Here is a 27347-nt window from a genome sequence, read left to right as displayed (position 1 = left end):
TTGGATGCAGTGGTAAGAAACGGACGGATGGCCCAGAGGGGAAAGATCAACCTCCTGGTCCTCACACACTTACAGTAGCAGCCTGGCTTTCCTTGAGGTTTCCTCCCCCAGTACTGACCAAGCCCATCCTTGTTTAGTTTGGCATTGCTGCTTGTTTTATCACTAAAAACAACAGACAATTAATTACAATACCAATTATAATGCGTCATTTTGAAAAAAAATGTCAATTTTTAATTTCTGAATTCATTTATTCTTAAGAACTTGTTATAAAAATATTCACAAGTAATGACATTAGTAGACTATAAACATCTACATATATATATATATATGTCCATGAGATCATGAAAATACTGTTTATTTATAATTCTCTAATTTATCAACATGGTGACTGAAGAAAATTGCAATTTTCTTAATGTAGTTCATACCGTATATTGACTGGCCTTACAACAGTTACACTGGATATGGATGGGAACTTTGAACAAAAAAATATCATTTTATGTCTTTTACTTGAATGACAACATTGTTCCTTAAAGTTGTTACACAACATAATCCATAAGGTCTATTATTGTTATATGGATATACCATATTGCATATACTGTATTGACAAATGTTACTAACAGGTCCTGAGCCATAACAACTGCTTGAAGAAGTGGACCTACTCACTACTGCACAGTTAATCCACAGATGAAGCATGAACACATGAACTCCTGTACTTACTTCTTACCTTATCTTCTGGTCCCATTATTAAGCACATAGAAAGTGACAAATTTTATATTTTGGTAAAAGTAAAATCTTGCATTTCTTTTCCTTTCTTCCAAACCATGGAAATAAGTGCCAAACAGACTACAAAAAGCGCAAAATGTCAGTGCAGCAGCAGAAAGGCTTTTAAATAATCAGGAGGTCTATGATAAATCTTACATAAACACATACCTATTAAGTTACTTTATGCATCAAACTTAAAAATATTTTCAAAAATGTGAAAAGCATGCATGCTTCACTTTATAGTAAAGTTTTATGACTGTACTACGTGAATTACTCATTAGCTGGGTTTATTGAGTATAGTCATTTTAAACCATGTAAAGACGTTTAAGAGATCTGTATGGAAGCTTCCTAAAAAGAAAACTGTATTTCTTATATTTTTAAGCTTTGTTTCTCTAAACAGCTAGCTGAAATATCCTAAAGCAATGCTTTTATAAATTATAGCTAAGGGTGATAAACTGGATTAGGCTGTCCTTCCCACATCTAGCCAAACATCTTTCCAATAAATACCTTTTTATTGAAAAAACAACAAAGATGTGACTTTTCAAAACTGGGAAATAACAGTGGAGGGGCTGGAGGTTCTAGTGTATTAAAGCCTGGCTCAAAAACTCATAAGCTACGGTCCCTAAAATACAAAGAAGGATTTTCTCTTACACAAGAAACAAGGTAACATGATGATTAACATATACGTGGAGTAAACTGCTACTCCATTAGTTCAATCACATTGTTTCCTCTCTGCGTGCAGTGTTCTCCTGCTCCGCAATCGAGGAAGTGGGCACAGGGGCCTTCACAGCACTGGGCACCACGAAGAAGGAGCGCTCCTGCTGGGATGCCAGCAGGTCGATCACCCTGTCTTGGAGACAGTTGGTGGCGTCGATGCTCTCCGTGATCTTGTGATGGATGCCCACGAGCTCCTCGGCCAGGTCCGACACGCTCTCGTTCTTTTCCGTGAGGCAGGAGGCAATGCGGGCGATGTTCTTGTTGGTTTCGCACATCTCCCTGTAGATCAGTCTGTTCTGCCTGGTGAGGGTGCGGAAGCCGTCCTTGAGAGCGGCGGTGTGCTCCCGGTGAGCCCTCAGGAGCTGCTGCTCGAAGGACCCCAGTGGCACAGTCTTGTTACAGCTCGTCCCACTCCAGGCTTTCAAATGCCCCCTCAGTGCAGGATAGGAGCCCTGCGCTGTCCCTCTGGCGGGAGAGCCCTCGCTTGCTGCAGGTTCTACTTTGTTCCGACGTGAAAAAGTGCTGCTTCCTTCTGGTGAAATTTCTTGGTTTCCAAATGGGCTGGAGCTGGACTGTTCTGCGTAGGTGTGTGGGGGCGTCTGAAGGGCACCTGAAGGGTCTTGACAGGTATGAGTCTGTAAGCCCGAAGCCTTCTGTTCTGAAGACTCTTCTTCATAGTATTCTGAGGAGCCAGTGTCTCTAGCATGACAAGTCTCTAAAAATACAGAATGCAATAAACAAGTTACAAAAGCCTTGTAAAATATAAAATGATGATTTATTGTTATCACACTATAAGCAGTTATAGTTAGGAAAACTAACTACAGTTAAACCTCCTCCAGCTAAAAACTGGCTCTCTCTCTCAAATATCGAGCAAGGAAACTTGTATTTAGAGGTGCTGATTTTTTTTTGGTAATTCAAGTTTGTAGGGTTTTTTTTTACACTCGGTGACTATAGTTTAAGGTTACCTTCCTGAAGAGGTGGCTGTGCGATATCTTCTTGTTTCACAATGGTGTGGATATTGAGAGAGCCGTACACTTTCTGTTCCATGGCTGTGAGGTACAAAGATGAGGTGGGGCTGTTCCTGGCAATGTGAAGCTTTGCGTCTTCAACTTTCTGCTTGGTTCTTCGCTTCAGGTCTTGCCACCTCCTTTTTATCTCGCTAATCGTGCGCTGCATGCCAGACACTGCGTACAGCCTGTGTGCGATGTCAACCCAGAGCTTATTTTTCTCATAGGTTGTCATGCCATTACCCTGCAGGCCAAATAACATGTCTTCTTTATGTGTCACCTCTTCGATTAAGATGGCTAATTCAGCTTCTGTGAATTTATGTTTGCGCATTCTTTCTCTCGGCTGCATCTCCAGTTTTGGGTGCAACTGACCCTATTCCAAGTCTGAAATGGAGACCAAGAAATCAGTCTTTCAAGTCTGTTTACAACTGATCCACAAAACTTGGTTCTAATTCTAAATATCTGTTTAATAAGACACTGGATAACGTTTTGCAAATAACGTGAGCAATATCTCACAACTACAAAATCAAAGTATGTATAGATTAGTGTAGGATACTAACAACAAAAACAGGATAATATAAATAAAAGTTATTTCAATAGATCTGCAATATAAATATTACTTTCAGCTGCCCATGTGAAATAACTGATGATATTTATTGGCACTACCATCTATGAATACTAATACAAATCTGAAAGTGAAGTAACGCAAATTTCGGTCCATCTCTATTTACTTCCCTTTTTCCCCAGCGCCAAAAAAAACTACAGAACGTAAATGCAAAGTTCAGCCCTAACAAGTTACTGCCAGTATAAAACTAGTGACCCTCTTATCTTTAATTGTATGCGCAAATAATCTTTTACGAAGTACGGTTATACCTGCATGCTTAAAAATGCCAACTGACGCATTTTTTTAAAATGTATAACTTTAAAAATATAACTGACATATAGCCTTTCTATAGGCCTATCACATAAAGCATGATTTCTGATGATAGTTTTTTGGGTCAAAGGAGAATAAATGCAGCCTTATATCACTCCCTATACAAATATCTATAATAATGTCTAATACAGACACAAAGTGCATAGTTTACAAATAACGCAGGTTTTTGAATTCATAATGAAAGCTAATCAAAACATTTTCAATCTGGAATTCAACAATTAAATTATTGATTATTTTAAGGTTTTTGGGGAGGTGTGGGGGCATAGCACAAAACGAATTAGCTAAGAAGAATTCCCTTTCATAGCGCCTTGCACAAAACAATAAACAGCTGTCTCAACTGCAGCTACAAGGGTGGCTTTCTTAGCGGCAGCAGCAATTTAACGCAAATAGCGTACTGCGCTTGAACAGACGAAACAAACAATAAGACAAATCAGGGAGTGCCATAACTTCATACAAAGATAACCCCCGCGGATACGTGTGACGGAAGAAGTCGTTTTGAGTCATTTGTCCCCTCTTACCTCTCGAATCCACTGAATTCGCAGGCTATGTGATGGTTGCTCTGCGCAGCGCTGCGGCAATTCAGAAAGTCCCATCGCTACTTACCACACTGCAGCGCAATTTGTTCTTCCTGTGCAGGTCACCATGGTAACACTCAAAAAGTAAGAAAAAAATTCTGAAGACCAGACGGAATAAAACAACACACACATACGAACCTGCTGCAGACAGGTAAAATAAATGTTTATTGATTAAATACATTTCATGTGTATGTTTGAGGAATGAAACTTTTGCTTTATTTCCCCCCCCCTCAATTCTGCGTTTCAGGAAGCAAACAGCGCTGCGTGTCCTGTAGTCGGGAGACTGATCAGACGTGGATCCCTTTTCAGTGTGGCAGTCATGGCTGCAGCAGAAAAACAGCGCCTCTAGGTAGAAACAGCACAAAGCAGTATCCCAGATGGGTTTAAAAATAGCTTTATCTTCAAACATTTCCCTGCAGAAAGTATGTTAAGCAGCTGCAATACTGGAAAAAAAAAACAGTGAAAAGGAGTTTGTTACAGCACTTTAAAATGTGTTAGTAAACAACTCTTCAGGTAAATTTATGGGACTATGAAATTAAAGTATTCTGGAACGAAATAACAGTATGGCCTACCATACTTTGGAACACTTAAGATACTATTTAGGGTTATTTATTTTTAGCTAGGATATTCAGATAGAAAAGATAGTTAAATAGATGTGTACATTACAATCTTTCTAGTGACATTAAGTTTCTAAGTTTCCTTTGGAGCAGAACAGTACAATTATGCCAAATATGCCTCTAGTATAATTATTAAACTCTTTCTGTGTAATATACTCCAAGTGTGAATTGTAATTTCCATGGAAAAGAGATAATTCATTTGTAATGCTGTAAATTTTAGATGTCTTTAGAATACGTGTAGGATTCACTATGCATACATTTTCTGAATCATGAAACTGGGTTGACTTAAACATGGTCTCTTCTCAGATAGTTTAGAAGGCTTTGATGGCCAAGAAATTCAGTTGTTTAAAAATAAGTTAAAACTAAAAAGCAAATTTAAAAAAAGAGAATCATAGAAATTCGTAATGGGTTTATACCAGTTAGAAATCTGTTTTTAAGAGCTGAAAGCAAATTTACAAGCATACGCCACATAAAAAATAATCAATGAACCTGTGATTCAGAACTCAGCTGGAGCCAAAACCATAAGACAGTATTCACTGCTTCAGGACCAGAGTTGGGAATTACTGCTATAGCTCTCTATGAAATCTCTCATTTCTGGAACAGGTGCAATGGGGTACTTGCTGCCTGCTACATAATCCATAGACCTGCATTCATGTCTCAAATCTTGGAGTGCATCAGTCAGCAGAGTAGCCTTAACCAGTTATGGGAAGAGTGATCAGCTCCTGTAGCAGAATGTGCAGGATATGTTTCCAGAGTGATATACAGTACACATGTTCAGTTCTGTTTTTTACATTTAGCTTGTTTTTTTTTCATTTTGTGACAAAAATGCAGTTCATTTCCTTGATGAATGCCACATTGATGAAAGCAAGATAAAGTATAAATCAGTATGGATTATATCTAAATATTTATGAAGAGATCTGATTGAGGAACTGTGTCTACTTGTAAGCTGTAAAGGAAAATGGAGACAATATTTCCATGCTGAAAAACAGAAGGAAAGTGTAAGGCTCAATTGTGAAGCCTTCTTTTGGTGTTGTACTGTATCTGACCCGTGTAACCACAGAGGAACATAAATATTTAAGCTGAGAGATGGTAATACTGATAATATACACAGTCACACTATACTTGTGAAAATGGCATAGTTGTTGAGGCGCAGTGTTAAGTTAACAAATAATCAAACACACACACACATTTAAAGGTAATTCCCTCATCTTTTTTGTTACAGTCATAAAACACCATTTCTACCCATTGGTACTGACTGGCAGTGACATATTAGTGAAGTTTGTGTCATTCTAAATTAGTCTGTTTGTGGTGATGCTGGCAGGGGGGAAATGACCACAGAACAGCTTACGGTAGCTGGCGTCTGCGTGTCAGCGCATACATCTGTATTCAGTGCTGTTTCCTCCTGAAGGTGCTGTTTGCCACTGCTGCACTGCTCAGTCAACACGCTCTGTTCCCCAGGGGGAGAGGTCTGCAGAGTGCTTATGCTTAGAACGCAAAAACAAGCAAGCAGTCGAGCTACCATCCTTTATCCGGTATACTTCGGGTGCACTGGTTCTATTTTGTTTTCTTAATCCTGTTCTTTTTGCTGAGGTGGTTTCCTTTCCTTTTATTTCTGTGCTCAGCATTTTAGTGTGTTGTCATGGTTACGTCCACAGGAAGAACAGATTGCAGAATGGTAACTGCTGTTTTCTGTACTGCTTGTTAGCACTTGCTGCTGCTGCTGCAGCTGTAGGCCGAGCTACTGTAGCTGCACACCACCTGCCAGATAACTAAAAAATACAAAAAGGCAAGACCGTAGTTTCACTCTTAGACTGACCGTACTACGCAAGACTAAGTATTTTTCCTGTTATAAAAGTATAAGGCAGAGCAGGTGGAAATCTGAATGATTTAATGCTAGCACGTTATCATTTCCTTAACTTCCATTATAAAATATTTTGACATGCTGGTCCTGTGGTCTTATGTCTTATTCTGTTGACAGAAAACTGGAGATACAAGTAGAAGACATGACACAGCCAAGGGAACGCATGAGGAAGCACAAATTCACAGATGCAGAGTTGGACGTCTTAATCGAAGAAGTGACCCAAAGGGAAGACGTGCTGTTCGGCTTGCAGGGAAACCGCCTGACAACGCGGGAGAAGTACAAGATCTGGTTCGACATTACAGAGAGGGTGTGCGCCACTTCGGGCATTCAGCGCTCAATAAACGAGGTCAAAAGGCGCTGGCAGGACCTGAAACGTCGAACCAAAGCCAAGGTTATAGAGGCACGACGTCACATGCCTCGAAACAGTCCTTCTTCCTCCCTTTACCTGACCTCCATGGAGCAGAGAGTGTACGACTCCTTGAATATCCACACTGTTGTCAAAGATGAGGAGCAGGACTCAACACTGAGCAGCCTTCCCGAAGGTAGCGTTATGCTTTTCACATCTAACAATTCTCTGGTAAGTTAGGGAAATGGTCAAGATTCAAATGTTTTCAATTGCTGAGCTTTGCAAGGCGTGATCTTTTTCCACATGGCCTCCAAGCTAGTGCTTGGATTAAACGTAAAAGCTGGGTTTCCATTCCCAGCTATCCGCCAGTAAAGATTAGAAACAAGATAACCAGGTTTCCAAACAGTGATATATCTGAAGAAAAGTTACATTTAAATTATTATGATATGGCACAATTGTTAGCACTTTTTTGGAACCACCAAAATGTAATTTTTCAGTAGAGCCGAGAAAAAACAAGCTTTTTTTTTTTAGTACGTTTTAACAAGCGTTTGCACAGCGTGATTTTATTTGCAGCTTTGATTATTTTTTACATTTCAGGAACTATCAGAATTTCATCATTGCGTCAAAATTTTAGCAAGATGTCAAAATCTTTGATACAACAATTACAGGACTACATTTAAAATTTTGCTCCTATACAAAGTGGGGCAAATCGTCTCCAAAACAGCTGATAAAACTTATGAAGTCTCTGTCATTTAACATTACTTTCACCAGATTAGGATCAAATTCTGCTCTGAAGCAAAAAAAAAAACTTGTTTTTTATAGTATTATTAATGATGTATTGCTTTAGCAATTAAACTGGTTAAACATACGTCAGCGTAACGGAGTGGTTTTGTTTCATGTGCTCTCAACTTTTCCTTACAGACTCTTTCCTTGTCACGGTCATGGATACAGCATCTCGAGAAAATTGCCAACAGCCTGCTGATCTCCAACAAGTCACAACAAAGGCTCATCACCGTGAGGAATCTTCTGCCACTCCTGTAGTCCAGATACAGCACACCTACACAGAACCTACTCCCATACCCTTTTCAAACAGCGACATCAACATTGTTAACCAGGTGCGCAGCAGATATGCATTTCGCAGCAAAGTGGAGGCTATAGCAAGCGAGGACTCTCCCACCAGAGAGACAGCGCAGGGCTCCTATCCTGCACTGAGGGGGCATTTGAAAGCCTGGAGTGGGACGAGCTGTAACAAGACTGTGCCACTGGGGTCCTTCGAGCAGCAGCTCCTGAGGGCTCACCGGGAGCACACCGCCGCTCTCAAGGACGGCTTCCGCACCCTCACCAGGCAGAACAGACTGATCTACAGGGAGATGTGCGAAACCAACAAGAACATCGCCCGCATTGCCTCCTGCCTCACGGAAAAGAACGAGAGCGTGTCGGACCTGGCCGAGGAGCTCGTGGGCATCCATCACAAGATCACGGAGAGCATCGACGCCACCAACTGTCTCCAGGACAGGGTGATCGACCTGCTGGCATCCCAGCAGGAGCGCTCCGTCTTCGTGGTGCCCAGTGCTGTGAAGGCCCCTGTGCCCACTTCCTCCATTGCGGAGCAGGAGAGCACTGCACGCAAAGCAGACAAAAAAGACTAAGAGGCACTTGTGTGAAGCAAATTACACAGATGGCGTGTTAATTGTTGTAACTTTACATGGAAAATGAAACCGCAGAATGATTTATTTTTTTAAAGCATTGCCTGCTTCATAGTGTTTTCAGTGATGTATTTAACCACTTAAGGATGCATTTGCCATCTTTAGTGGGCTTTACAGTACCTACACCATTAAAACATACATTTCTTTCATTTGTAACTGACTTTTTAGTTTAGAAATGTGATTGCCATTTTAACTATCAGGCACATGTTAGGTGACTGGTGTTATTCATGCTAATGCATCATGGGTGAAAATGCAAGGTATTACTCGGCAGGAGTGTAAATACAAACCTTCATATGTAAAAGGAATCGGAGCTTAAACGGCCTGCGTGCAAAAGAAGCAGCTCCAGTAACACATAAGGATCAGTCACCGAGTTCTTAGAAAGATATTTAATTCCTTAAAAGTGAGGACTAATCATATTGATAAATCTCTTAATTTCAGTAATAAAACAGTAAGCGACTGTTGTAATGACTGCTCTACTCTTCTCCTATGCGAGAGGGTTGACAGTTGGATCAAGAACCTCCCTCCACCTTTGAGATGTGGTTTGAAATTCGTTTCCTGATGTGTGGTGTTCGAGCTGCTGCTTGCCGAGTTCTCCGATTTGGTGGGGAAACTGAGGTACAAGTAATGGTATTTGAGTTCATTAAAAATGGTAACAGTAAGACCTGTAAGGACCAACCAGTTCTCATTAAAACAGTGCGTCAATACATAAGGTAACAGGAGCTTTCATAGTAATACATTGTCTAATACAGCAGGGTCTCGACATTTGACATTCATGAATAGCTTATTTGCAGTTCAGTCTGGCTGATGTGGTCTTGGATGGAAGAAGAGTAGAGCAGGATGAAACGGAGCCAAAGGTTGCCAAGCACAATTTTCTAATTAGTGGCACAACTGACTTGGATCATGAGAACGAATTTTTACGACTGAGTGAGAGTCTCCCTGCCACCTGCCCAAATATCCACTACTGCGGTGTGGGGAATGACATGCTGGAGATGACTTTACAGGCACACTGATAGTTTTGATGTTTTTTTTCATTGCAGTGGGGTGTACTAATCACGCAGGCAGAGAAAGTGCAGGTGTCCTCTGAACACAGAGTGGGGATTAATATTTTAATGTTGTTTTTTTAGTTGATTACTTTCAGTTTGTGAAGTCACTGTTGTTCATTTTAGTTGATCTGTGTTATTTTAATTAACTTAAAATCAATTTATTAGTACTTTAATTATGATGGAAGGGATGGTTACTTTTGTCTTTAAAACTTACACACTGAACTCTGTATACTACTTGGTTATATCTCTGCACCAAAACCTCACAAATGTAGAGATCCTCCAGTTACAATTATAACCAACAAGGCCATATTCGATGTTCCATGATCTCCAAGCCTGTTTAGGCATGTCGCATCATGACACCAACACATTGAGACCAGTGTTGTAGAAATATATCAAGCTCTTGTAGCAAGCCTTAACAACCTGCTGAACATAGCTGGAAGCTGTAAATTTCTTGCTAGATAGGTGCTTCTTTAAGGGACTAACAGGATGGAAATCAGTGGGTCAAAACTGTAGTGCTGTGATGTAGGTACAGTACTGTATATCGTCCTCCCACATACAATATCTTCAGCACTCAGGGGCTGAGGTTGCTAGCTTGAAGCCTGGTGTTTACTTGTTTAAATGCAGCAGAGAGAGCCCCTTGCAGTATCCTAACTACTCTTCAAGCGTGTTATACGTTACACACAAGTTCATATGTAATAACAGGAGATTTTACCTAACTTCATGCCATGTTTGTACAAGGCCAGATATCTTTAAACTGGTTCTTTGGTTTCTTTGGATATCCAAAGACAGGGGGAACAATATAGACACATGATCATGCGGGCAACTGTTGAACAGTATACGTTCTTTTCAAAACCATTTACTTAATTTGTTTTCAACCACAAGTCGTTATTACACCTTACTGGAACTCCTTTTACATTATTTTGTTAAAGTAAATAGTAAGGTTACAGCTTCCTCTGCTCCATTATATTTGCTAATGTAAGGAGCTGTTTAAATGCAAGGTATTGTGGTTTATTTATTTTATATTTTTATTTACAGAAGTACTCTCAAAATTAAATGGTTCAAGACTCTGAAGTAGAAAAACAAGATATTCCGGAAGTAGGCTTTGCAGTTTCTGTGCATATGTTTAACATGGTTTGGTATCAAACCTATAGGCGATGCCAAACTAGAAAGGTTAACAAACACTGTAGAAACCACAAACAAATTGCAGGTAGCACTTAATATGAAAAAGTGAAAAGTGTTTCATACAGGTAAACCTTTCACTTGTTCACTACCTGTACCTAAAATGGGAACTCCCAAGCTTGAAGTGACATAAGGTACTGACATTTTGTACAGATTTCACTCTTCTAGCAACTGGTGAAGCAATTATAACATTTCGATTAGGAAATTCTTCAATTTCTCACAAGACTACGGTTAAAATATTGTGGCCAGTAGTGATCACCTAACTAAAAAACATTATTACTCTGAAATTCAGAAGAGCACTTTGACAGTTGGAAGAACAAAGAAATATTGTCCAACTCAAAGGAAAGTTCTGCACATGCCAGAAAAATTGAAGCTTTTTAGTCTTGAACAGAGAAAACTAAGGGAACCTGATTCAATTATTCACAATCCTCATAGGAACAGACAAGGTCAACAAATAGACAGCTTCAGAATCAAACTCAAACCAGCAGACAAGTTGAAGTTGTAAGGAAGTGCTGCAATTAAAACAGAACAGGAGTTAGTTTACAGTAAAGGCTACATTTTGTTTACCATGTTGTTAAAGCTAAAATCCTGGTTTCTTTCAAGAGATAATTGGAAGGGATCCTGGAGCAATTACCTTGTCAAAATCAAACAAACTAGATGAGCAAAAACGTGTACTGTTTTCCTGGTTCAGAGACCTTGCTACACACTCAGTTCTCAGACCTATCTTTAATGTTTTAATCAGCTTTTCAGCAATCAAATCGACCCTTCACAGTCTTTACGTTTTCTCAAATCTTGCTCAGATTTTCCACATTTTCCTCACCAGTCACTCTTCCAAGCATCAATCTCCTTTACAATAAAAATCCAAAATACATCCCTATCCCTAAAAAAGTAAAACAAAATAAAGCTGTCTTTGACAGAGCCTTTTTTTAACCTGAGATACGACCTTAATCCAAAACAGCTTTGCTTCATAACTCAGGGTTTCAACTAGTCACCTATTGTCTTTGCAATTGATGTGTTGGGAAATGTAGTCTCTTTTTTCCCCCTAGGGACTTAGAGGGACTACAAACGTTTAACATGCAAGGTTACAGAGGTTATAGGCTTCTTAACAAGCTGTTATACTGCTCTTCTATAACCTTCTCCTTTCCTTCATATTTAATCTCACTGAAGCAACCCAGCCTTAAGCAGATGAAAAGTAGTATACTCTGAGCCTGCTACCTGAGCACATCATTTTTAATGTAATCTAATAAATTAACCTCTCAGTTCAGCTAACGTTAACAGTCTTTCTTAGATACAAATGTAGATACATGTAGGTGTGGCAAGGCCTTTCTGTTAACTCAGCAGGCTAGACTTCAATCACAGATTTCATTAACCAGTGGTCCAGCAAGGTATGCCACTATTCATCTCTCAGTGCACAATGATTTACACTAAAGCATACTACTGTGCAAAGGTTCTTCTGTATGCATTATGAATAGGCCACTCATATAGGAGAGGTCCATGGCCAACTGGAGACTAACACTGGCTGAGAGCACACAGCTGCCTTCCTCCGGACTGCCCCTGACTTCTGTCCTTGTGGTCCATGGAGAAAGAGAAAATCAGCGGATCAGACCTAACCAGCATGTCTTTTGGAGGGCAGAAGAAACCATCACACTCAACAAAAAAATAAACACACAGACGAACACAGGGGGAACATGGCAACCCCACACAAATTCCTGAGGCCAAAATTGAAACCAGGACTCTGAAACTGAGGCAACAATACCATCCTTTATGCAACCTTACCACCTGCAGGGTTGCCGCTCCTTCAATGCAGTCAAACACAGTATTACATGGCTCTTTGTCTGGATACAGGAAATCCTGATCCTTCCCAAACATCCCTATGAGTAGAAGTGCTAGGAAAATACACTTCACTGGATATTTCGTTCCGTAAGGCCGTAGTACTTGACTGATGTGTATTTTGCAGTGTAGTACAACAGATTGCCGGATTTTGCAAGCCGATTTGCTGGGAAGGTCTGTTTGGATAAGCATGTAACAGCATAAGGGAATGCACAGCCCAGGCCAGTTTAAACCAACCCTGAATCAGCGATGCTAGAACCTTGGATGAAAGCAGTGTTCTCAGCATTCCTCTCTCTGTTCAAACCGAGCTGTGAGAGCACTTCAGGAGGCAGAAAGCTTCTGTAGGAGCCTGAACAATGAGTACCAGCAAAAGAAGAATGATACTTGTGAAATGCCTCGTTGTACCAGTTCAGCGTGCTGGTGCTCACATGATTTACTTGTACAACAGCATCCTCATGTGCGAACATGTCGGGCTTTTGCTAACTGCTGGAGTGCCAGATGTAAGGAAATCTGACACTTCACACATCATTAGACGCAGCACAATAGGATATAGGACATCAGTGCCCTAGTACAAAAAGGGGAACCCACGAACAGAAAGAAACACCAAAGTGCAAAGAAACACACATATCATGTTTCAGCACTTGTATTCCCCTTTACCTGCATGAAGCGTCCTACAGTTCACTTTAAAAGGTAAACAGCATTGAACAATTTCGACTACATATTTAGCTTACATTTCCTAAAATAGCATAATTAATTTCCTCTGTGTTATGAACATGATAAGATTATCACTGTGAATCAAATTAATTTAGAAAGTAACTAATACTACAGTTTCTTTACTGATTATAAACATTAAATATTTGATTTAAAATAGATTTTATTTCCCCATGATATCTCGTGTCATAATGTAGTGTGTGGAATTATGTAATCTGAAAAGCTGGGAAATATCTAATAGCTGGGAAGGTATACATTTTAACATTTTTAAATTTTTGCTGGAGGTCGACAGTATGAAAAGATGACCTTTCACATTATCTTCTGCAATATGTCTCTAAAAATGTGATCAAGTCTCTGAAGATTCTGATCAATGTAAATTAAAGATCACTAAATGACAAACTTGGTTTCTTCTCACCCAAACTAAGTTCTGTTACTAGAAGGCAAAGTTGTAACAAGAGTAGGAAACATTTGGGAAGGTTTTGATTAAATTGCCGATGACCATAACAGTTATATGGTCAACCAGTAGCTCCTGGTTGTTTTTAAGATGTCTAAGTATATACAGTAGCACATACAGTATATAGTACTATACTGTGTGCACAGCAGTGTATATTCTAAATTGTCCAGAAATCAGAAGGCAGTCCTAAAGAATGGTTTGGCCAGTTTAAAATTCAATTACTATATTACCAAACCAGTTTAGCATGAATTAGAGCAAGTACAGTATCCAATCCTACTCTTAAACTAACAAAATCATAACAGCCATTTGAAAACTTTACACACCCCATCTGGACCATTGAAGAGTTTATGTTTGATCTGTGTTCCAATGAAATACTTATCACCAGCACCAGATCTGTTGACATTGACAAAACGGGAAGTGATTATTATACAGTACATTTATCATGAAATCTTGATTTTATTATCAAACGAAACTGATTCAAAGGATAACATTTCTTAAAAGCTAACAAGTCAAGTCACTAAGGAACTCGTTTTACCTTTTACATAACCAAGAATCTTTGAAGATTTGATCCTCAGGAGCTGTTATTAAAAAATCTTACTGATTAAATTAACGTAAAGATTGTTTTTTAATTACAAGCTTGTCTTAAGTGCATTGAACCTCTAACTTGAATCCTACTGCAGACAATGTTGCAGAGATGTTGTGAATCAAAGAGATTAAAATAATAATAATAATAATAATAATAATAATAATAATAATAATTGCTTACACTTACTATATATAGCGCTTTTCTGGACACTCCACTCAAAGCGCTTTACAGGTAATGGGGACTCCCCTCCACCACCACCAATGTCCAGCATCCACCTAGATGATGCGACGGCAGCCATAGTGCGCCAGAACGCTCACCACACACCAGCTATCAGTGGGGAGGAGAACAGAGTAATGAAGCCAATTCACAGATGGGGATTATTAGGAGGTCATGATTGGAAAGGGCCAACGCCAGCAGCCATATCACTCTGCAACTTACAACTGGCTGCCCACTTAAGCTCAGCAGGTGTGAGCCTGGTCAGTACCTGAATGGGAGACCTCCTGGGAAAAACTAAGGTTGCTGCTGGAAGCGGTGTTAGTGGGGCCAGCAGGGGGCGCTCACCCTGCAGTCCATGTGGGTCCTAATGTCCCAGTATAGTGACGGGGACACTATACTGTACTGGGTGCCGTTTTTTTGGATGAGGCGTTAAACTGAGGTCCTGACACTCTGTGGTCATTAAAAAATCCCAGGGCGTTTCTTGAAAAGAGTAGGGGTGTAACCCCGGCGTCCTGGCCAAATTTCCCATTGCCAATAAGATTCCCATTAAGATTAAATGAGGATTTGTTCAACTGAAGTGTTGGGTAAATTAAGTGACAGCTTTGAGCTAAATGGAATGTTGACAAGTATTTACAGATTTGTTTATAGTTAACATGGCTTTAAAAACTCATTTCTTCCTTAACAAGCAGGTTAGACCTCTTTAGATAGCAATGATGAAAACACACAGGGCATTATCGGATATGTTTATAGTTAAAAAAGCTTCTGATAAAATATTTTTTTATATTGAAGGCGTTAGTCATCCAAAGTAATGTATATATTAGGATTGAGAGCTGGTTAATGGTCTAAAGCAGAGAGGAAAAGGATAGTTGCTCGTCCTAGCTTGTACTGAAATGTGAGCTACATAAAACAAACAGTAACAAGCTAAACAGACAACAGGAACAAGGAAGCAGATAACATAGCAGTGGAAACTGAAGGAGGAGAAGCAGCAGAGCAGCACAAGGCTGGGAAAGTCTGAGATCTTGGGGAATTCAGTCCTCATATTTATGCCTGGACATGGCAGAAGAGCAGTCCCAGAACTCATGGTCCAATTACTTTCAGTTTCAGGCAACCATATTAAGCCATTTCAGAGACATTCTGGTAATGTGTCACACACTGAGGGTCAGAACTGAAATGTTGCTTGTCATCAGTTGAAAATCAAAACCCAGTTACCATTCTTAATATCCTCAATATCCTAAACACACAGCTATGCAAAGTGTGGATTCAGATGGGTTTTTTTTTCCCCACACAAGATAGTTCAGTCTCCTTGGGTTATTTTGCCCACACTCTTGTTGCTTTCAGTTATGTGCTCCGGAGTCCAGATAAATTCAAGCTGAATTCTTTCTGATTCTGGATTGGCAGCTTCATCAGGACACTAGTTACAGTACCAGTGAAGTCCCAAACAGCTCCTTGACTCCCACGCTGCCATCACGAACAGAGGAGGGACCAGGATGGCCAGAACCAGTTCCGTCCCTGCTGGAGCACACGGGCCTGGCAGTTCTACAGCCCTTCACACGGAAAGGCACACTGAGCTGTTACAGAGTTCACTGCAACCCAACAATCAAAACAAAAGACATTTTCTTCAAATGGATTTAGTTGCAATTTTTTTAAACTTTGATTTTGGTACGGTTAACTTATTTAAAAAAAAAAACCTAATAGCAAAGAAGAAAAAAACACCTTTTCCGGGTATCTCCCCCCAGACGGTGAATTTGAATATGGCTATAACTCATCCGAACAGAGCACTATCAGACGTGACGTTATGTTCCAAAGCTTTCACCATTTCTTTTCTTCTGTTGACCGAGCCGACTTTGGTGGCCGACTGCAGAGTGTTACTGTACTAGTCAAGCCCTGCCGCAGCATTCGGAGAAGGGCAAGGCCGTGGTACGTACCGTAACCTGGCTCTTGGGAGTCCATCCTGGCGCCTGGTGCCTGGTGCCTGGTGCAGGAGACGGCTTGCTGCTGAAGCTGAAGGAAGGTACGGCATCGCGTGGGGTTGAGTGCTGATAGACGAGTGGAATTACAACAGGCATACAACGTCTGCGTCTGTAAGCACAGAACGAGTTCACTTCTCCCTCCTCCTTGCAGATTAAAGCACCACTTATTACCTGTGTACAGTGCACAAAGAGTCCCAGGAATGTACAGTGTTATATAAAAAGTACAAAGAAAGTACAGTACTATACAAAAGTACCCAGAATGTATATTACTGTGTAAAAGTACCCAGAATGTATAGTACTCTATAAAAAGTACCAAGAATGCATTCCATTTACTCCCTCACAAGCTGCCCCCCCCCTACACAGTCAATTTGAATAGGACTAGAAGTCATATGTATGGTATACTATCAGATTTGATGACATTCTTTTTTCTTATGTTGACTGAGCCAAGCTGTGAGATGGAAAAAAAGCGATCAAATTAAAATGTGGGTGTGAAATTCTTGGAAGTGAAGGAGGAGCTTAAGGCAAGCATTGCGTAAATATATAATTTAGTATGCTTGATTTTCTGCCTTAGTTGCCTGGAACCTGGTCCTGTGGGAACCTGTTTGTGGGGATGACTATCAGCGGGTGAAATGAAAGTCTATGTGCCCTGGTAAGTACTGTAAATGGTCACATATGAAATTGCTGCTTGAAGCCACTACTAAAAGGCTGCTCTGCAAAAATATACAGAATGGTTATGTTAATTCAAATGTGTTTATTTTAATAAATTGGTGGGCTGGTATGGCAAGAGGGGTTGGGATTAAAATGGTATTTTCCTGAGTCTAAACAGCTTGTCCCAACGAAACTTTGTCACATTATTCTGATACAAACTTCAAATTATTTAAAGCTGATGAACTACCGTTCAGCTTAATTGATTACAGTCCTTATGAGGTCACAAGGCTGCACCTCGTGTATTTTTCTGTCTTATTGAAAACTGACTGCCAGCAAACTTTGCAATCAGGGTACAAATCAGCGTAACTCATTCTCGTGTGGCAAGCTCTGAACAACGTCCAACCCCTTGGTGCATCTCATCCAGGAGAGACTGAATGAGATCGTACAAGCTGATACAGTATATCTTGTTTAAAAGCACAGTTCTTACAGAACTGAATAAGCGGGAGGTTCGGCACTGCTCAAGTTTAACCGATGTTTTGTTCGCCAGCTCTGCCTGAAGCCTCTCCGCTTCACTGTGGACAGCCTGTTGTTGCCCGGACAGCAGCCGATTTCCTGAAGCAGTTAGACATGCACCAAGGACGCCTACGCCTACGGCCCTGGCTGGAGGAGCAGATCCGATCCCAGACCTATCCTGGAGTCACCTGGCTTGATGAAGTAAGCAGGCTTTTACATTAATCAGTGGTAGATCACCGTGATGCTCTGGGCAAGGAACCTGAAGAGGATCTCCGGCCAGCCTTTCTGCTTGTCAGGAAAACTCGCCCCATGGATCTTTCATCATAGACATCACGAGTACATTGCACATGTTTCTGGAACTGCTCAAAACCTGCAAGAGTCAGACACTCCGAATCCCTTACCTAGAAGGATCTAAATACAGAGCTCTGGGAGATGCTACATTAGAATGTAGAAAATGGAGTTGAGAGAACTGCTCATGAACTAAAAAAACTGTGCATCTAGAATTGCAGCCGTGGATGAGCACTGAACAATCAATGTATTTTTTTAACTAACGAAGATCTGCGAAAAAACCCACTGCCTTTGTAAATGGATCCTACTGATATGGTGAGATACTGAAATAACATCACTTCATATCAGTATGATCCATTGAAAAAAGGCAGAGCTTTTGATGGCCTCAGTATTTGCAGTGTGAAATCGCCTCTTTCATTGAAGCGTGTTTACTTTACAATCATTTCTCTTCATCTATAGCGCAAAAAAATAAACAAAGGAGATAAGGATTTCAATACCTCTGTCCGCTGGAAGTCACAGAGTCATTTTTTGATGATTGGTTTCAAAGCAGTGTATGGAAATTCCATAGTTAAACAAAAAGCCAACATCAAAAATCCATCCATCTTCTGATCAGTTTCTTCAGTACAGGCAGCGGGATCAAGGCAGGATACACCCTGGATGGGACACCAGTGATTCACAGGACAGACGGACACAAACACAGACAGGCACACACGCATACCAGGGCCAATTTTCCCAGAAGCCAATAAACCCGCCAGTATGTCTTAGGACTGTGGGAAGAAACCTAGGAAGGAGCGCCCGGAAGAATCCCGCATGAATATGAACTCCATGCGGATAGCACCCTGGGAATCAAATCCCTGAGCCCCAGGGCTGCAGGGTAACAATGCTCGCCACCACACCAACATGCCAGCCAACATCAGAAATAGCAAAGAAACAAGTAAAGGTTTATTCCACACTGAAAAGAGAAGAAAGAAAACCTTTCGGCTGTGGAGCCTTCTTTGGGTGTAAGAAATTGTGTTGGCAAATTACAATTGTCTGAAAATTGCCAGGTAGAACAAAGTTTTGATTCAATCCAGACCCAACTAATCGTGTCCTGGGGGTATTGTTCTTATTGGAAGCCTTATCGATCAAACTGCTGGTCGAGGCTTTCTAAGCAAGAAAGTCAACAGAAAACAAATTGTGCCTTGAAATATTTCTTAAACTAAAAATGAGTGTTATATTATAAATACATATATAAAGTGTGTAGGGTATCAGTAACTGTAAAACTAGCTTATTCAGGACATGCTTAGAAGTTATGTAACAAGTAACATTACCATTGTCAGAAAGGGGAGAATACACATTTTAAACTAAGTATATTTTGATTCCTCTAGGATGGGATATATTGCTCTTAAAATGTAAGATCTCTCTTTATAACCATGCAATTAAAATATAATTTAAAAAAACTTTGGAACTACACCGTAGGAGAATTATTCAAACAAAGAATCTAAAAGGATCTGATAAACCGTGTTTCACAAAATCCCACTTCATCTTAAAAGTGTGGGAAGTCTTTTAAATCACACAGTTCATTGCAAAGCATGGTGTATTTATTATGAGTTGGTATAATAACTATGGAAAGTAAAGGATTTTAGATATTTAGGATTGTCTATTGAAGATTTTCAAAAGAAAAGGGCAAAAGAAAAAAGGATGTGAGTGATAAAGCAGAACAAAGACTTTAATCTCTGTGTGAGTTCATCACCCTTTTCCAGATTAATTTTGCACTGAACAGAAACTTGAAAAAATTACCCATTATTTCTGCGCCTTTCATCTTTGCTTTAGGCAGCTGGAGTATTTCAGATTCCATGGAAACATGCAGCTCGTCATGGCTGGAATATAGATAAAGACGCCACTCTGTTCCGAAACTGGGCAATGCACACAGGTAGGAAACAAGTCCGAACATCGCCAACACAGAGCTCTCTGGCAAACACACAAATTCACATTTTCTAGGTGACATTCATATTGTTGTGTTATTAAGCATTAGTTGTCCTATTACTGTCAAAGCAGGATATTTACATCTTCTGTAAATAAATGAAGAAATGTGTTAAATGAAGTAAACATTAAAGCACAAAATGTATTGAAAGACCATACGACTGAGCTTATTAGCGCAACGGCAAAAAAAAAAATATCATTTATACAAGAAAAGTCTTGTTTATATGAGAAAATTATTGCATTTAAACACAATAATTAATTCGTTAACAATGTTGCCTATTATAATAATACTGTGTATTGCATTGTACTGTATACGCAATAATACTGTCCCAAGCAAAGTAGACTGGTGTAAGTCTTACTATCAAGTCATTGTGAATGTATTTCGTTCAATGTTTAAAGAGTAGGCAAAAACCTTTGTACAGGACATGTTTCTGCAGCTTCAAATCAAAAAGAACATACGGAAAGCCGTGTCATTTCTACAGAATCTGCAAAAACAATATGCGTTTAACTTGGGAATGCTTACTGACGCGGTGTTGTACTTCATGTATACAAAAGACAGAACACTTGCTCCTTTACATTCTTTTTTTCCAAAAAATAGGAGCATGACAATATTTTACTGTTGTTAAAAGTCAATGCTACTTTGTACGGTACAATATTATTGCGTATACAGTACAATGCAATATACAGTATTAAAATAGTAGGCCACATTGTTCACAAATTAATTATTGTGTTAAAATGCAATGCTTTTCTCGTATAAATAAGATTTTTTCGCTAATAAGCTTCCGTACCAACCCACCACTTTACACTAAAATAAGATTTTTAAAAGGAGCCAGAAAATTGATGTGTTTTTAGTCTGATTAAACTATTGTAATTTGCAGTATTACAGTATTGTATATTATATTATTTCAATATTGTAACTGTTATAAAAATGGACACAGAATTCCTTCATGTGTGCTCTTTGAAAAACAGGCTGATAGCACCACCATAGTTCAGTCTGGTTTTCTGTCTCAAATGCTGGAGTCTTTCTGACAGGGAGATACAAACCTGGCGTTGACAAGCCTGATCCGAAGACATGGAAAGCCAACTTCAGATGCGCGCTAAATTCCCTGCCCGACGTGAAGGAACTGCACGACAAGAGCATTAAGAAGGGGAACAATGCCTACAGAGTGTACATGATGCTCCCTTCCATTAAAGCTCCCAAACGGAGGAAAGGTAAGTGCTGGATATGTGAAAATGCATCTGAATCCTTTAGCAGCAACAGTAGTCATTATCTCTCAATGTAATACTGTAGATGGTTATACTTTTACTCAATCGCATTGCTCATACCTACAGAGTGAAAATAAATGCAGGTCAGTTTGAAAAAGGTTCAGAGGACATGCTCTAGAATTGTGTCCAGCTGATGTACAGTAATGTGGATTTCATAGGCAATATTTATGCATCAATTGTGTACCCAAGGTAGGGAGAACTAATGGGTTGCGCACGAAGATGTTTGTTCGCATGGTATGTTAACAGAAGCAACTCAGAGGAGTTGCACTGAGCAGACTACTAGACATTTTTTATCATGCTTGTATTCAAGCAAATTATGATTACTTTTCATGAAATGCCCTGAAACAATTACGTGACACTTTTTGAGTGGATGTTGGAAATGCTTGATATATTTTTTAATAAGGAACAAGGAAAGGTGTATTCCATGAAAAGAGAAGCCTGGAGCCTCCTTCAGGTGTGAAGGTGTGAAGAAGTTATGTTACTTTTCTTCTCTTTTCAGCATGGAATAAACCTTAACCTGTTCCTTTGCAGCCTTTGCATGCTAATGGAGCTACCTACTTGATACTTTTTAATAAGCCGTTTTGAAAAATATTATCGAATGGTTTATAAATTTACATCTCTGTTATTAACAATCCTTTGATTAAGTCATGACTATTTATCGACAGCTGCAGTATGAACTGTGCACCTATATATTAATATTTCTATACGGTGCATCAAATTCATAAAGTGAACAGTTAATGTAACTGGTATTATCAAAAATGATTCTGACAAATACAGTACTTTTTAAATAGTTTAAATGACAAAATTGCTGCTACTAATTAATGTTAACAATGTTAATGATAAACTCAGTATCAGAGTTGTAGTTTAGTATTTCGGGATTGATTTATTTTAAGAAGTTTAATTTCTTACCTTAGCTCTAAAATCAGGATTAGAGCTAATATTGGTATGAAATGAAGAATTAGAACAGATGTCTTCATGGCTTCTTTAAACAATCCTGTTTAATCAATTTAAAACAAACTTGCTTGTATAGATAAGTAAAGGTTAAAAAAAATTCAGTTATGAAGGCGAGCTTACTGTCAAACTCACAAAATATGATTCTTGTATGCAAATAAAACCTAACAATTTGAACAAAATCATTTCAAAGTTAAATCAAATATATTCAGTATATCAGTAGAACCTTGAAGATCTTGAATGTTTGATGAACTGACTCTTATTCAACGTAGAACTGTTATTCATGTTGATGAAACTCAGTGAATTGTCAAGTGATTCACAAACTGTTCTTCAGGGGTTGTGAGTGGCTCTGTGATGTTGCTCCGTCTGACTGCTGATACTTTTTTTAACTGTATGAGATCTTTCATGAATTGCTCTTCAGTGCACATAACGTCATTGACTAATTTATTCATGGATCATTAAGATACAAAGCTCACCTCTCAGACAGATTTGGTTTAGAATGCCCCAAAGCCTAGAACTTTTTCTCTTTCACTCTTTAAATCCAAAATCAAACTTGTATGGTGATGAACTATTTGCTTTGCTTGATAGACAAAAGGAGTCTAATCTGCGGTTGCCTACCTATAAATCTTTCTTCTTTCTGATTCCGACATAAATTTTGCTAAAAGGATATAGTGTAACTCACATTAGAGACCTCTTAAATGAGAAACTGAGGATGAGTACTTTCTGTTTCAAGGTTGTATGCAATTGACCACAGAAAATATATACAATAACCAGCTGACCTGGTTATAATCTTACCCTTATTACCAGCGTGTGCCACTGAGTACACCAGAACAGAAATCCCTACTGTTGAGGTCTGAGAATACAGCAGGTAGACATGGTACAAGTAAACTTCATTAACATAGCTGGCAGAAAAGAGACTAGTTCAATAATCAAATGATATCAATCAGATTTCAATTTGCTTTAACCCCACTGATGCACATGAAAGAATGAGAAAAGCTTTTGCTTTTGAATGCATAAACATCACATCAAACAGCTAATGCCTGAATCGTGAATTTCTCAACACACCCATGTAAAACTACGTAAAGCTAAATAAAGGACACTAAACAGAAAGGAGCATCAGCTACAATGTATTTCTCAATTGCATTTAACAGTGGAGAAGATGTCTAGCATTTTCCACTATCAAAAGCTGTAATAACTGTAGTAAAAGGAATGTTTAGTCTGACATGTTCTGTTCCAGGTCTGAGAGAAGTACACAGCGATATTAAATGCGAAGACAGTGGCCTGTTTTCCTTCTTAGAGACCCCTCAGTCAGACAGCTGCTGTCCCCCAGAGAGGTTTAACGGTGAGACCTTTTCTTTTACACAAAGCAGAGTTTTCAAATTATTTTATGGGGAGATTTTCCCCCCAGTGCCTGAAATGTGCCCATTGCTTTCAATTAAAACATTTAAAATGGATTAGTTGTTAACAGCAAGTTAATTATTGATATACAATATTTTCTTTGCCGTGGTTTCAACAAAGCGAGAATTATTTTCCAGTCATTGCTGTTCTATACTGGATTTACTTTTGATAAGCTATACATAAATCTACATTGAACTTTTCTTAAAAATTCATTTAAAAACGATTTTAATTTTAGCGCCATGGAGTATCAGTATTTTAGTTTGTTCTCTGTAATTTTTTAAGTTCATTTTCAAAATTCTCAGGCACAGCGCAATTGCATCTTAATTCATGCAACTTTCCACCTCCAGTAATTATGCACCTCCATGTGTGGTTGCTACAACAAGGAAAGAAAACTTCATCTAAGGAGTTTAAATGTTTTCCTCAATTCAGTTCCACTGTAAGATGCAAATTACATTCAGGTGTCACTAATCTACCATTTTCTGAGGTTTTATTTCCTTGAGTATTACGGTATGTGCAATAACCAATTCCCCCTGAAATTCCTACAGAAGGCATCTCAAAATACATGAGGGATAATAATAGCGTGGGAGTCAATGGACACAGCCCAAGCAACTTTCACAACAGCTACTATCCACCACTCACAATGAAGACAGAGCCTGACGAGCGCTTGAACACACTGAGAATTTCCTGTCCTTCCAGTAAAAACGGTAAGAAAACCCTGCGTGTTTTAAAGATTTTTCTTGGCCATTTCAGAAAAGAAGGAAAAGGAGACATGCAGTTCCATTAAGCTTTCTTTATACAGTATCACAGCAGGGTACAACTGAACCATTGAGACAAATCCTAACATATTTAATTCATATTGAACAGGTAATCTAGAGAATACCTTAGTTGAAGATGAGCATACAAAGGCTGTACTGAAGGTGAGTCTGTAATACTTCTTTTCATCTATGAAATTAATTATGCAAACAGTAATTAATTCCGTTGAAACAAAAAAGTTTTAGTCTTTTCAAAGAGAATCTTAACCCTGAAAAGATTGAAAAAGAAAAGTGGTAACTGAATACTGGATTGAGTGAAGTGAAGACTTTTTAAGCATTAAGTGGATAATGGAATCACATGGTACAGTAATAGTGGTATAAGTAACTGCAGGAGAAGAGAAGGACATTGGGAAGTGATTAACGAAGAAGAACGAAATGCTTTCATTTTTGCAGATAGTAGATCACCTGAAAACCATGGAGCAGTGGAATGATTGCTCTTTCAACAACAAAACCTCTAGACAATTCACCAGCCCCTGGATGAGTTTTTACAGTACGTGTTTCAGCTTATTCTATTATGAAATGATTAGGCTCATTAACAACAACAAACACGGCTATATTGGGCGGTCTATAAACTTCACACTTAATCCACCAGATGCAGTGAATGCTACACCACCCCCACAAAACCTATAAACACAAGAAAACAAATTCTAAGACAGCTTTACAAAGACATCTCACATCCACAATTATTCTGATGTGTGTCACTGGCCACACAGACATGTCATGACAGGGTCACAAGTCGCGATCTACATTAGAACAACAACTTCTCTTCTCGAAGTGCAGTGCTGGTGGGAAGAAGGACAATGTGTATGATAAAAACCAGAGCACCTGTTGTGCCATGTCATCACATTATCACATTGCTCTCATCACAGAATTAGAAAAATATAACATCTCCTCCTTTGCGTCTGGTTTGCTATAATTTTAGCTGATACCTTTTGTCCCATTGCGGAAATCATCTTATAGTCCCAAGACATTTCATACTGTTTTGAAATACTCAAATGATTTGTATGCATAAAGGCTTTGTAAGGCACTTACTGAGTTTGAGTCCTCCTGGCAAGTCTTGCTTTCAGGAGCTGTTCTGATCACACTCTTCTCTGTGTGCAGATGAAGGGGTTGGCTACTCAGGAAATCTGATGCAGGCTGACTACCAGGTTTGCAGTGGGGAGCACAGACCTTCTTTTCCTGACCAGCTACGTCCACACTCCACCATGATGTTCGACCAGTAAAGAAGAGACTATACCACACTGAAAGCTGCCTGTCACTATGCACCTCCTACTACAAAGGAGAAAGCCTCCATCTTGCACCTGGGGAACATGCAGTCAATTTGGAATTAAACCCTTTCCAAATGCCACTGGACAGCTCTGATGTTTCTGATGTTACCCTTTAACAGGAATAAGCTAAGAACCCACAGTGTTGCACAAAGCCACGTTTTACTATAACCATTATTAATACTGACTTTAGCCCTGAGATACTACATTTGTGGTATGTTTCAGCTGAACTCTAACTGCTAGACCTCTTTCGAAGGAAACAATCTTGGTAGGCCAAACTCTAAATGTAATCGTTGTTTCAAAAAACCCTTTTAAACCGGAATCAGATTCATGCAGCAAAATAAGGCTAGACTTTCTCATGAAGCAACAAGGGAATTGACTGCAAGGACGTCTGTGGACTCAAGGAGCACATAGTACAACAATTTTGACATCTCATTTGGAAATAAAGATGCCCAGAATACACGCTGTGGTACATTAACAGGTACAAAGGCTCTGTCACTGTTGGGAAGAATACACAGAGTATACCTGGGCATTCGACCAAACGTCTCAAGGCAATTCTAAAAGGAAAGAGATCTGTCTCCTGATGGAGCTGCCCTCTTCAGGAGAGGCTGAAGAGGTGTCACACTTGCTTACCTGAGCTATTGAAAAGACACTAAAGACTAGGAAGGAAAACTCCTAAAGTTCACAGCAGACAATTTACAATTTCTTAAAGTGACACAGATACAGTGGTTCCAAAAGCACTACAATATGAACAATGTACAGGTGCTAAACTGGCTCTGCTGATTACATCTCTGCTACGTATGACAGAATAGATGGTGCTGAAGCACCTGCACATGGCATTTTAGACTCACTTTGTGAGCAGTAGGGCCAGTATGTAGTACCATTTTTCCCAGCTACCACCCTGACAACCACTCAGAACTGTTTGCGGAGGAGACCCAGGAGGCCAAAACCCGAGTAAGCCTCTCACCTACACATGGAGCACCTCGCTGAGCTGGCCTGCGTGCGGTCTCCAAGTGCCTGATGCCAGCTGACTCAAGAAATATGACGTTCGTGTTTTGATTTGTCACTGCTGATTTTCCTAGCAAATGTACAAGCAAAGTATTAAATTTAATGTGCAGAAAACACCATTGTTTTGTCATGTATCCCAATTATGTGTAAGAATAATAAAAATGCCTTATAAATAAGTTTTGAAACAGCCTTAAGTTTTTTATTGACATTTGAGAAGTCTGTTCGATATAATGAGAACAGAAAGTACATTTACTTATTGCCAAGTTTCTGATGCATTTTAAACATCTATGTTTTCCTTTTGGAAATTTCAATTTGAAAAATTTGGGACCTTTGAAAAACCTTATTTCGTACACTTTGGATTTTGTTTTGGACTTTGATGTTGTTTTTAAAATGTTTTACCCAATCTTTTATGTATTTGGTGTGAGGTTATTCTCCTGTAAATAAAATGAATAAAACTTGAGTTTAAATACTACAGCTTACAATGAGTGCAGAATAAATCCTGTCTTAATTTTCAGGGGTTGGAATTGTCATGATTAAATGTATTTTTGCCTTTCTGCAAAATGATGAAATGTTTAACATTTTTAAAAGTAGTCCTGGCTATGGACAGAAAATATATATATTAATGTTGTAACAATGTTTCTAGAGTTCATAAAGACAGAAGGGCTTTTCTTTAAATCAGCTTAAAGCATTTGAAGTACAAAAATAAAAAAATAATTGATGGG

At 39.2% G+C, this 27347-nt stretch overlaps 3 protein-coding genes across 6 annotated transcripts; 2 read left to right on the top strand and 1 right to left on the bottom strand.

Moving 5' to 3' along the window:
• Nucleotides 1–227: 227 nt before the first annotated feature.
• LOC148661508 (uncharacterized) lies at nucleotides 228–4065 on the bottom strand. Its single transcript, XM_088635362.1, has 3 exons — nucleotides 3939–4065; nucleotides 2445–2870; nucleotides 228–2194 (listed from the first exon to the last, which is right to left on the bottom strand). Exons 2-3 carry the CDS (start codon nucleotides 2833–2835, stop codon nucleotides 1479–1481), a joined length of 1107 nt encoding a protein of 368 aa, XP_088491488.1. The 5' UTR covers nucleotides 2836–2870; nucleotides 3939–4065; the 3' UTR covers nucleotides 228–1478.
• Nucleotides 4010–8577, top strand: LOC148661507 (uncharacterized). Of its 4 annotated transcripts, XM_088635357.1 has the most exons (4): nucleotides 4109–4146; nucleotides 4243–4344; nucleotides 6591–7015; nucleotides 7741–8577. In XM_088635357.1, the coding sequence occupies exons 3-4, from the start codon at nucleotides 6616–6618 to the stop codon at nucleotides 8466–8468; spliced, it is 1128 nt and encodes a 375-aa protein (XP_088491483.1). In that variant the 5' UTR covers nucleotides 4109–4146; nucleotides 4243–4344; nucleotides 6591–6615; the 3' UTR covers nucleotides 8469–8577. The 4 variants fall into 4 exon arrangements, with proteins under 4 accessions (XP_088491484.1, XP_088491483.1, XP_088491485.1 ...); XM_088635358.1 differs by lacking the exon at nucleotides 4243–4344 and having other exon boundaries at nucleotides 4010–4146; XM_088635359.1 differs by lacking the exons at nucleotides 4109–4146; nucleotides 4243–4344 and adding an exon at nucleotides 6020–6144.
• An 8482-nt stretch (nucleotides 8578–17059) lies between these two features.
• irf1a (interferon regulatory factor 1a) lies at nucleotides 17060–27107 on the top strand. Its single transcript, XM_088635356.1, has 9 exons — nucleotides 17060–17163; nucleotides 17710–17876; nucleotides 19776–19875; nucleotides 20958–21137; nucleotides 23380–23484; nucleotides 24086–24244; nucleotides 24405–24457; nucleotides 24746–24842; nucleotides 25454–27107. Exons 1-9 carry the CDS (start codon nucleotides 17154–17156, stop codon nucleotides 25573–25575), a joined length of 993 nt encoding a protein of 330 aa, XP_088491482.1. The 5' UTR covers nucleotides 17060–17153; the 3' UTR covers nucleotides 25576–27107.
• The last annotated feature ends 240 nt before the right edge of the window (nucleotides 27108–27347 follow it).

The sequence above is a fragment of the Lepisosteus platostomus genome, chromosome 6, assembly GCF_059453375.1.
Source record: "Lepisosteus platostomus isolate fLepPlt1 chromosome 6, fLepPlt1.hap1, whole genome shotgun sequence".
Taxonomy (NCBI): Eukaryota; Metazoa; Chordata; class Actinopteri; order Semionotiformes; family Lepisosteidae; genus Lepisosteus; species Lepisosteus platostomus.
This window is presented reverse-complemented; position numbering and strand designations above follow the sequence as displayed.